Source organism: Petromyzon marinus, chromosome 61, assembly GCF_048934315.1.
Source record: "Petromyzon marinus isolate PM22_M1 ecotype Great Lakes invasive population chromosome 61, UKy_Petmar_22M1.pri1.0, whole genome shotgun sequence".
Classification (NCBI taxonomy): Eukaryota; Metazoa; Chordata; class Hyperoartia; order Petromyzontiformes; family Petromyzontidae; genus Petromyzon; species Petromyzon marinus.
Genome location: NC_133727.1, coordinates 217,631 through 229,385, shown reverse-complemented (window position 1 = coordinate 229,385; position 11,755 = coordinate 217,631). Strand labels below are relative to the sequence as shown.

The 11,755-nt window shown below is 53.0% G+C and overlaps 1 protein-coding gene across 1 annotated transcript in view; it reads right to left on the bottom strand.

The window, feature by feature from the left end:
* Nucleotides 1-301: 301 nt before the first annotated feature.
* LOC116955717 (uncharacterized) overlaps nucleotides 302-11,755 on the bottom strand; it is a 49,670-nt gene continuing 38,216 nt past the window's right edge. The window contains exons 12-15 of the mRNA XM_076053403.1: nucleotides 11,249-11,427; nucleotides 8,754-9,252; nucleotides 7,944-8,052; nucleotides 302-7,715 (exon numbers count right to left, since the gene is read on the bottom strand). Of these exons, the coding sequence (XP_075909518.1) occupies nucleotides 7,581-7,715; nucleotides 7,944-8,052; nucleotides 8,754-9,252; nucleotides 11,249-11,427 (922 nt within the window). The 3' untranslated portion in view covers nucleotides 302-7,580. The remainder of the gene's footprint in view (nucleotides 7,716-7,943; nucleotides 8,053-8,753; nucleotides 9,253-11,248; nucleotides 11,428-11,755) is intronic.

Here is an 11,755-nt window from a genome sequence, read left to right as displayed (position 1 = left end):
CCTCTTCCAGTTAGCCGTGGCCCTGAGCCAGCGGTGGAAATTCTGCATTTTCAAGGTGGGGTCAGGACATCCATAGGACTTCCCGCGAAGGGGGTGTACTGTGCCACTAAATCGGCTGAGTTCACAGCGATGATGTTAATGAAGATCTGATTAGCCGTGATGAACTTCAGTTATATAGATATATATAGCGCCTTATTGCAAGGGGCTTTACGTCAATTGTGCACAAGATGGTAGTGGTTGAAATAAAAAGAGGGGTTATTAGACATAATTATATACAAAAATCACGACAAAACTCGTGGTGTTCGTTGAAAATAAGAGAATATTTTATTTTATATCTGAAGTGCACACGTGCAGGCTATGTAAAGTCCTTAGCAAACATTCCCCCAAAATGCTTTGCATCGTAAATTAGCCACACACCACATTTAGAGAAGAAAATTAAAATAACAACACAGAGCACGACGAGACGAGAGGCCAGGAAGATGCGTGGCAAGTGGCTGGAGGCCATCGCCGCTTCGTCCCCATCACGAACTCGCTGCGGAGACTCTGAAGCACCCCACATGTCATGCACGGCAATGTTTGTTGGTAGATCACTGCAACTTTGAAAGTATGGCCAAGGCATTTCTGGCACGCCCGACTCGAGCGTGTGGTGGGGGTGGTGGTGGTGGTGGTGATCCGGCGTGCCCTTCCTTCCCCACATCAGTCTCATCTCATCCTCCTTGGTACCAAATATTCCTAACAACCTTTTTCATAGGGCAACAGGATCGATGTAGGGTACATTTACACTGGGTTATTATCGATCAAAGGCTAGTGGTAGTGCCTTACACCGGTAAATCCAACCCCAAGGCAGCCGAGCGGCAGCGGTCCGGAAAGACCTCGAGTTGTGAATCGCGACCCTGGTGTGTGTGCCGTGCGTTGAACTTCTTTCGCACCGCACACAGCCAACCGTGCTAACCGGAGGTGCGGGAGGAACAATAACAAACTTAAACAGGACAACAGGCAGCCTAAAGCAAAAACACTGAGTTTTCAATCCTGGCGATTTCAAAGAGCGTACAGCTCCAGCCAGCGGCTTCCCGTGGCGGTCGGTGGCGTCGCAGGGCAGCGCGGCATCGTGGACATGCCCTGCTGGGGTGCTGCGTGGAGGGTCAGAGGGAGGGCACGGCCCTGCGGTGCCACGCGTGATGGTCTTCCCCGCTGCACGGCACTACGATGCCGGCTGTCAATTTTTTGTTTGACTCCGCAGGACTCGACCCCCCATATCGATTAAAACCGGGCCGGTGCTCGCACCAAACGTTGAGACGCACTTCGGGCCATCGAGCCGACCGACGCACGCTTGCCGTGACAATCACGAGCACCGTGAATTAATGTTGATGAATTATAAAACAACGGTCCTGTTAATGTCACGGCGTCGTAGGCTTCCCTCGGCCTATAAGCTTTTCGCTTTTTTTTTATTCGTAAGTGATTTTTGGGGCGAGACCACACGACCTGATGATCCGGCCAAAAGTGTCGTCAAACGGTCCTTCCCTCCGCCACCCAACGCAGCCAATTTGCGTCATCACGTGGCGCACGACGCCTTTGATGGGGCGCCGCCTCATTCCGTCGTTTTAGCTTCCTCGGCGTGCACGAGTGGGAGAGCTCATTGCTCAGGGCCACGAATCTTAGCGAAATGTCGCTCACTAACTCACCCACAGTGAGAGAGTTTGTGAGTGTGGGTGAGAGTTACTCTCTAACTCACCCACGGTGAGAGAGTTGGTGAGTGTGAGTGAGAGTTACTCTCTAACTCACCCACAGTGAGAGAGTTGGTGAGTGTGGGTGAGAGTTACTCTCTAACTCACCCACGGTGAGAGAGTTGGTGAGTGTGAGTGAGAGTTACTCTCTAACTCACCCACGGTGAAAGAGTTGGTGAGTGTGAGTGAGAGTCACTCTCTAACTCACCCACGGTGAGAGAGTTGGTGAGTGTGAGTGAGAGTTACTCTCTAACTCACCCACGGTGAGAGTGTTGGTGAGTGTGAGTGAGAGTTACTCTCTAACTCACCCACAGTGAGAGAGTTGGTGAGTGTGAGTGAGAGTTACTCTCTAACTCACCCACAGTGAGAGAGTTGGTGAGTGTGGGTGAGAGTTACTCTCTAACTCACCCACGGTGAGAGAGTTGGTGAGTGTGAGTGAGAGTTACTCTCTAACTCACCCACGGTGAAAGAGTTGGTGAGTGTGAGTGAGAGTCACTCTCTAACTCACCCACGGTGAGAGAGTTGGTGAGTGTGAGTAAGAGTTAATCTCTAACTCACCCACGGTGAGAGTGTTGGTGAGTGTGAGTGAGAGTTACTCTCTCTCTAACTCACCCACAGTGAGAGAGTTGGTGAGTGTGAGTGAGAGTTACTCTCTAACTCACCCACAGTGAGAGAGTTGGTGAGTGTGAGTGAGAGTTACTCTCTAACTCACCCACGGTGAGAGAGTTGGTGAGTGTGAGTTACTCTCTAACTCACCCACAGTGAGAGAGTTGGTGAGTGTGAGTGAGAGTTACTCTCTAACTCACCCACAGTGAGAGAGTTGGTGAGTGTGAGTGAGAGTCGCTCTCTAACTCACCCACAGTGAGACAGTTGGTGAGTGTGAGTGAGAGTTACTCTCTAACTCACCCACGGTGAGGGAGTTGGTGAGTGTGAGTGAGAGTTACTCTCTAACTCACCCACAGTGAGAGTGTTGGTGAGTGTGAGAGTTACTCTCTAACTCATCCACAGTGAGAGAGTTGGTGAGTGTGAGTGAGTGTCGATCTCTAACTCATCCACGGTGAGAGTTGGTGAGTGTGAGTGAGAGTTACTCTCTAACTCACCCACAGTGAGAGAGTTGGTGAGTGTGAGTGAGTGTCGATCTCTAACTCACCCACATTGAGAGAGTTGGTGTGAGTGAGTGTCGCTCTCTAACTCACCCACAGTGAGAGGGGTGGTGAGTGTGAGTGAGAGTTACTCTCTAACTCACCCACGGTGAGAGAGTTGGTGAGTGTGAGTGAGAGTTACTCTCTAACTCACCCACGGTGAGAGAGTTTGTGAGTGTGAGTGAGAGTTACTCTCTAACTCACCCACGGTGAGAGTTGGTGAGTGTGGGTGAGAGTCGCTCTCTAACTCAACCACGGTGAGAGAGTTGGTGAGTCTGAGTGAGAGTTACTCTCTAACTCACCCACAGTGAGAGAGTTGGTGAGTGTGAGCGAGAGTCGCTCTCTAACTCACCCATGGTGAGAGAGTTGGTGAGTGTGAGTGAGAGTCGCTCTCTAACTCACCCACGGTGAGAGAGTTGGTGATTGTGAGTGAGAGGTACTCTCTAACTCACCCACAGTGAGAGAGTTAGTGAGTGTGAGAGTTACTCTCTAATTCACCCACGGTGAGAGAGTTGGTGAGTGTGAGTGAGTGTCGCTCTCTAACTCATCCACGGTGAGAGAGTTGGTGAGTGTGAGTGAGTGTCGCTCTCTAACTCACCCACAGTGAGAGAGTTGGTGAGTGTGAGTGAGAGTTACTCTCTAACTCACCCACGGTGAGAGAGTTGGTGAGTGTGAGTGAGAGTTACTCTCTAACTCACCCACAGTGAGAGAGTTAGTGATTGTGAGTGAGTGTCGCTCTCTAACTCACCCACGGTGAGAGGGTTGGTGAGTGTGAGTGAGAGTTACTCTCTAACTCACCCACGGTGAGAGAGTTGGTGAGTGTGAGTGAGAGTTACTCTCTAACTCACCCACGGTGAGAGAGTTGGTGAGTGTGAGTGAGAGTTACTCTCTAACTCACCCACAGTGAGAGAGTTGGTGAGTGTGAGTGAGAGTTACTCTCTAACTCATCCACGGTGAGAGAGTTGGTGAGTGTGAGTGAGAGTTACTCTCACAAATTTGGCCGGATCATTGTGTAAGTGGCATCGCATAAAAATCAGCTACGAATAAAAGTAAAAAAAATCGGCTGCAAAAATCTGCGGCGACGTTCAGACAACAACGAAATGTGCTCTGCACTCCCTTGAGAAGTTGCTCCAACGATTCGAATTCGGGGCGCCGCGAAAATCCGCACTCGTTACTGCGAACAGCTGAGGCCGAGTTACATTAAATCGGTACAAAATGAGGCGCTTGACAGAACGTTTTCCCTCTTTGCCAGGGCGGATGGTGTTCTTTTTTTTAATTCGGCGATTCCGCACCTTTCAATCGGCCGATTCGGCTGTGTTTCTGTCTTGTACATCGAATCTTTTGTTTGTTTGCCGCGTCGATTGAAAAATCTGAAGAATTGGAGTCAACTCAGAACACAGGCCCCATGCTGGCTGCCTGTGGCAGGCCAACTCCGATATAAATTCCACGTACGAGAGTCTCAGGTTCCCTTAACTCGGTAGTTATTTCACATTTGTGTCGTTTTGTGTTTGTGCTTGGCCGGACTTCCAGCACGGAGAGAAGATGCACTGGACGAGTTCGTCAACTGCAGTCGACCCCGCATGAGCCTGCCCCTTCTCATCGTCGTAAATTAACAACCTCTGACGCTTATGATGCGCACACACAAGACAAAGATCCCCCGTGTAGCCCAAACAGAGTGTTGGGGCAAGTGCTGTTAGCGAGCCACCTATGAAGGCCGGCACGGCACACGAGGCGGTGGGTGGCCAGCACCACGCTCGGACGCCTTTGTCTCCCCAGTGGCGATGTTTACACATCGCACCAGGTACTCATTTAAGGCTGAGTCGACCTACGGGAGGCTGCGGACCGGTTCAGATCAGATAATCGTCACTGGGTGTTGGTGGCCGTGAGCGGGAATCAAATCCGGGTCGCTGGATTTGTGGCGCAGCGCGCTAACCACTGCACCACCGCTCCCCACACGCACTCGTGCTGTCGGTTATGCTACAAGGAATTGGATGAATCACCAAAATGATGACGTCATGTGAACATCGTGACGTCATTGTGACCATCGTGCCATCAATTAATCCACAGAGTACTGAACGTGGTGGCAACTAATTATCCACGATTTTCGTGAAATAAAATTTTTCGCCAAGAGATTAAATATTTCAGAAGAACTTAACGGGCGACGACGATTCTGTCCCTAGGGGATCTTGTTCCGTGCGTTGCGGCATCGCCAAATTATCAACAGCAACCCTCGATAGGACGGCATTCGAAATCTGCGATGATCAACCGATAAACATCCGAGACTCGCTGTACTGAACTTGGCAAGCTAAAATCATAAAATTATATATATGTTAAAAAAAACCTCTCTTACACCCCATAGTCCGTTAAGAAACCAGAAATATGAAAATAAAAAAATATATAAAGTTAAATCAGAAGCCGGTACAGAAACGAATGCAACCCGCTACGAACAGGGGTCGTGCGATGGAATGACTTTGATGTTCGGAAGCAAAAGCGGCCAACCTGACGAGAACAACACAAACCGTGGCCCGCGCCCAGCACGGCGCGGTGCAATCGCCCACCGTGCTCGCGAACCAGCCACACCAAACAAACTGCCGCGCCTTACATCGAAAGGTGCAACGCCACCCACGATTAAGATTAATCAAGATTAATCTCCGTTACTGCAAAGCGTCTTCGGGGGTTGCAACTTGGGATTAAGTGCATTATTATTAGTAGTATTATTCCGCAGCCCCCCAACATTTGTAGAGTACAAGCTTTGTCAGTTTACTTGAACAGCAGTCAAAATTAATGCCCTCTTAATGACACAGCAAAGCCTCGCTGATTATCCCGAGGCTAATTTTGAAGAGCCGGTGAGAACGGACGTCTGGGTTTGAGACCCCCTCTCCCCAGGTTCTGGGTGTCTCTGCCTTCTCTTGGGAGGTTCTCTTGGCCGCGTTCGGAGACGCCGAGCTCTCACCCCATGGCACCCCGCGGGTGTCAAGGGCTTCATAATGGCTACGTAATAGCCATTGAGCCGGCAGTCACTGACATCCTGGGCTTGAGCCCTGGCTCTCAAGGTGTCTTGCTCTCAGGGGGGTTCAGAATGGCCGCGTCGGAGACGCCGAGCCACCGCTTGTGACTTGGCGTCGAATTTGACGCGTTGTGAGTAGACGCGGGCATTGCTATCGACACATTTCAGTCTGTTAATGCATTGTGTAAATCATCCGACCTGAAGTTTCCCTGGGTTAAGACTCTGCGCGCCTACGCGCGCGGTCAAATTAAACCTCCGCACAGAGTTCTGGGGAACTCTCCGCGCAAAAATCGGTGCACGCTACGAGCCGAATTAGAATCCCTGGACGTTGTGCAGTTTTAGCAAACTTTGATGTGATTTCCAGATTCTTCACGTGGCTCGTCTTTAATGAGAATCGTTCCGAGCTTGGAACGTTACGGCCGTAAGTGACCGTCACGCTCTCTGACAGGCTTAAGTGACCGGTACCATCACGTTCTTAATGTTCGGCTCCGTGTACGGCAAGTCCTCGCTTAACGCGCAGTGGTGTTCACGCTCGAACACGTTTTGGCGCAACGCCCCCCCCCCCCCCGTTATAACGGGGAATGTGCCCCCCCCCCCATTATAACGCGATTTCTGAGCGGCCAACGGCACACCACTTTCTTGAGCTGCGTGGATGATGAGCGGTACACTGATACAGTAACGCAGCGGCATATTCTCAGCTATTTGTCCCACCATCTCACCATGCGTGGGTACGTAGTCCGTCGCACCTCGCCAAACTTTACCGTTACATCACTTATGGCGAAATTGTTTTCGCTTAGCGCGTTTTTCGCTTTACGCGGAACTTTACAGAACCGCATCTACCGTGTTAAACGAGGACTTGCTGTATACACCTGTGTTAAAAAAAATATGTAATCATCCAAATCCCACGTGAATTTTAGACCACAATTGCATCTGCGGCCCCACTCGGCCCAGATGCATCAATGCAAATCGTGCGTCGCGATTCGCGTGTTGGTGGGAAGGCAGTTTCCACCCATTCTAGGTGGAAATCCCTGACCAAAATATTTTCTAGGCTCCGTTCATCCAGCGCCCGATTCTTGTGTCCATATGACGATATTTTTCTCGAGTGTGGAGAAGCAGCCAAATCTAGCGGAAAACCACACTGGAAGAATGGGCAAACTCAGCGGAGCTGCATTTCTGGATGTCCTATCCACGTTTTGGATGTTCGGGGAAAAATCCCGCCCGTGTTTTCCAATCCACGTGTCGACGGGAAACGCAAAATACCCGCCGATTTTAAATGCCCCCCAAAAAAAGAACGAGCCAAATATATTTTTTTACGAAAATACTAATCTCGAAGATATTGTAATTAAACATATCGACAACTGTCGTGGCTCTCCAGCAAGTTTTGACTTGCAGGGCCCTCCCACCGCTTGAAGGCCGTCACCCGGCGCTTGTCCCTATTCTTCCCCGCCCGGGGCACGTGGATGTCTCCGTGGACGTTTTGGCGGTGGCAGTGGTGGTGGGTGTCGGTGGTGGTGGTGGTGGTGAGTGGGTGGGTGGCAGTGGGTGGGTGGGTGGGTGGCGATGGTGGTGGGTGGGTGACGGCGGGTGGGTGGTGGTGGTGGCTGAGTGGCGGTGGTGGGTGGGTGACGGTGGGTGGGTGGCGGTGGTGGCTGGGTGGCGGTGGTGGGCGGGTGACGGTGGGAGGGTGACGGCGGGTGGCGGAGGCCCTCACAGGTCGGTGGCCGGCTGGGTGCCAGCTCCACGCTTGCGGAAGTAGCAGGCACTGCAGTGGAGGCGCCCCGACAGCATCCGCACGTCCATCCCCGTGCGCGCGTCCCCCAGCGAGCCCGAGCAGACCTCACACTGCGGGGGGCACACGGGGGGGGGGGGGGCAAGGGAGGGGGGAATTGATAAGAAACTCGCACGGTTGTGTGTGTATGTAGTGTGTAGTGTGTGTATGTAGTGTGTAGTGTGTGCATGCTAGTGTAGTGTTGTACAGTGTAGTGTATAGTGTAGTGCGTGTGGTGTGTGTATGCCAGTGTAGTGTATAGTGTAGTGTATAGTGTAGTATGTGTGTGCCTCGTCCGACACCTTGAAGCAGTCGATGTGGAAGAAGAGGTTGAGAGAGTCGATGAACATGGCCGCCCCATTGCCGATGGCGTTGCCACAGCTCCCGCACTCCTTCTTCTCGCCCGCGATCCTGCAGCCGACAAGCCCGCAAGGTGAGGGTGCAGCCCCTGCAACTGCTCACGCCGCCGCCGCTACCACTGCCACCGCTGGCGGAATCGCCTCCACTATAGGGGCAGAGCACCTCTCCAGCGGGGTTATTCGGCCAAGTCGTGATAACGTAGAGACCCATGGACTCGCAAAGAGACTCAGAGGGTCACAGAGACCCATGGACTCGCATTGAGACTCATAGAGTGAGGCAGAGACCCATGGACTTGCGTAGACTGGGTTTTGATTTAAACCGGGTGGTGCCCAAGCATAGCTGCTTGGGCATGCGGTGGCTGGGCATGCGGGCTACATTACCCAGCCAACGCTGATGATGGGACTGTGTCCAGATCTTTCAAGGATCTGAGAGCTCCTCACACAATCCAGCCTGGTTAAACCCAGGGTGGATCGTAGGCAGGCCAGCCTAGATGTTTCTAACCGGTGCAGATGTTCCATTGTAGTGGTCCTCGTTTCACAAGCATAGAGAGTTAACGGCACGACTGTGGCCGAGAAGACCCGGAGCTTCGTGTGGAGCGACAGAGCCAGGTAGCTTCCACACAGCATGGGTGGGGGTGAGTGGAAACCGAACGGCTGCATCACTTTGAGCCGAATCTCTTAACAATTGCACGAAATCCTCATCAACAACATCGTCACGACGATGTCGCGTTGCTTGCCCCCGCGTGTGCTCACTTGGCCGGGCTGTAGCTGGTTCCGCCATATCCCGACAGCGACGAGTAGGCAGAGCCGAGCGTGCTGCTACCTCCGCCGCCGCCCCCGTACCCCCCTCCGAAGCTCGTGCCGCCGTAGCCGGAGCTTCTCGCCATCGTGTGCGTGGGACTTCTCGGCACGTTGTAACCGCTGCCGCCGCCGCCGCCGTAGCCGCCGCCGCCGCCGTAGCTGCCGTGGCTGGACCCGTAGCCGGGGCTTCTGGTCGTGCCGTAGTTGACGCTGTACGTCGCGCTGTAGCTCGGGCTGCCGGAGCCGAATCTGGAACCGCTGCCGCCATAGCCGCCGCCGCCGGAGCTGCTGGAAAAGTTGTGGTAGTTGGGGCTGAGCGTCTGCCGCCCGTAGGAGCTGCTGCTGCTGCGGTAGGAGGAGGGACGCTGGCTGGCGTCGCGGTAGGAGTAGGTGGGGCTGTGGTGCGAGGAGCCCATGGAGCCCACGGAGCCCGCGGAGCCCACGGAGCGGTCTGGGGACAGAGGTGGGGACGGCGATGATGACGACAACGACGATTATGACAACAATGATGACGGTGACGATTGTGAGGGTGATGATGACGACAATGATTATGACGACAACGATGACAATGACGACGATGACGACGACATTAATTAAAACTTGGCATCGTGCCGCAGAGTGCTTGCTGAATAAGACAACGACTGGGAGACGCGAGGGAGCCACAGATTGGCGGGGACGTAATGAGGCGGCGAGACGGCGCTAACAAACAGTTTCCCAAGCTCTGGTCTTCTATGTATGTTCCGGTGTTTTCAGCCCCGTTTGTGTTTAGACACGTGGGAGTAAATCGCTCCACCCCGAGAAAACCTACGTGTTGCGCTGGGGCGACACACTGACCCTGCAGATGGGATGGATGCCTTCTGCTGGCAAGCCAGGGTACAGACAGGCATAATAATGGCAATAACAATGATTCTGATATTAATATTCGTGACACTGACTATGGCTGGCACATCAACAATATCCGCTGTTTGCAACTAAGTGGCGGTAACGTCACCCCAGCACTTGTGCCAGGCTAGGTGCACTTTCAGACCATCACGTTAAGTAGGTTAAGTTAGTTTATTACGTTTTTGAGCCAGCTGGCCAGGATTGGGTAAAAAACTTAGACCCCAATTTTCACCCCCGCATTGGACACCACCTGGCGAAGTGTCTCGAAGGCTCGCTGCTGGCAAGAGGTCACAGGATGGACTCAGCAGGTGCCATGGGTCGACTGACTGAGATGACCGGCCGATGCACCACCTGTGCCCCCTACTGTGTCAACTGGCTGTGTTATAGCCGCCCGGCGCTCCGCTCGTTATTGTGAGCGTCGCTCCTCCGCCTTCCGTTGTTGTTGGAGGGCGACTGCCTCCAACTGCCCAGCAGCATCCTTCACGAGCCTCCTCCACAAAGGGCGATTTTGACACTGCTGATACCGGTCATCGGCAAGTCCACTCAGTTCCACATCCTCCTGTACCGCTTTAGTCCATCGCCTCTCCATGCCGTGTCGTGCCCGTTTAGCCCCCTCTATCCAGCCAAACAGAAGCTGCTTGGGCATGTGGTGGCTGGAAATACGGGCTACATGACCCAGCCAGTGCAGCCTTGCCCGCCGGAGGAGTTCACTGATGGGACCGTGTCCAGATATTTCAAGGATTTGTGAGCTCCTCACACAATCCAACCTGATTGAACCCAGAATGGATCGTAGGCAGGGCAGCCTGAAAGTTTCAAACTTGCACAGATGTTCCATTAGAGGGGCACACACACACGTGTATGCACACACAGAACAAAGCAAACAAAAATCCCCCATATAGCCTTAACGGACTGTTGGGGCAAGTGCTGTTAGCGAGCATCTATGAAGGCCGGCACGTCACACAAGGGGGTGGGTGGCCAGCACCACGCCCGGCGGCCTTTGTCTCGTACCCGGTGCGATGTTTACACACCGCACCGGGTACTCATTTGAGGCTGGGTTGACCTAGGGGAGGCCTAGGACAGGTTCAAATAATCGTCACTGGTGTTGGCCGTGAGCGGGAATCAAACTCAGGTCGCCGGGTTCATAGCGCAGTGCGCTAACCACTACACCACCGCTCCCCACCCGTGTTGTGTGTGTACACACACACACACCGTGCACACACACGTGCACACACACACACACACGTGTACACACACACTGTGCACACACACCGTGCACACACACGTGTACACACACATCGTGCACACACATGTGTACACACACACCGTGCACACACACGTGTACACACACACATGTGCACACACACGTGTACACACACACACGTGCACACACTGTGCACAAACACCATGCACACACACCATGCACACACACACGTGTACACACACGTGTACACACACACACGTGCACACACACGTGTACACACACACACGTGTACACACACACACGAGCACACACTGTGCACACACACCGTGCACACACACGTGTACACACACACACACTCGCGTACTTCTGCCAAAGGAGATGTAGGGGTTGTAGCTGCTCGCACTCGGAGAAGACTGTCGCGGCAGGCTGGCCGAGCGGCGGTCGACATCGGTGGTCGTCACGGTGGTGGTGAGGAGGTTCGGGGAGCGCTGCTCGGCACTGCCCGGAACGACGGTCGGACTCCAGGGGCCGGGTTTTGTGGGGCTGCCGGAACAAATCCGCCCGTCGTTCCCTCGGTTAATCCATCGGTCAGTCAATTGGTGAATAGATTCATCGGTCAAGAGTTCATTCCTTCGGCGAGGATAATGAACAAGTCACCGAATGAGTCAATCATTTCGTCAGCGAGAGAATGAATCGGCGGAAGCAGTCATGCAATCAAAGAATCAACAAATCATCATTTGAATCAGTTAATTAAGTCAGCCAATCGATTAATCAATTATTCCATGAATTATTTAAGCAGTCAGGAATTTAATCAGTGACTCAGCCAGTCTGTAAATGAATAATTTAATTACTCATGATGATGATCATGTTA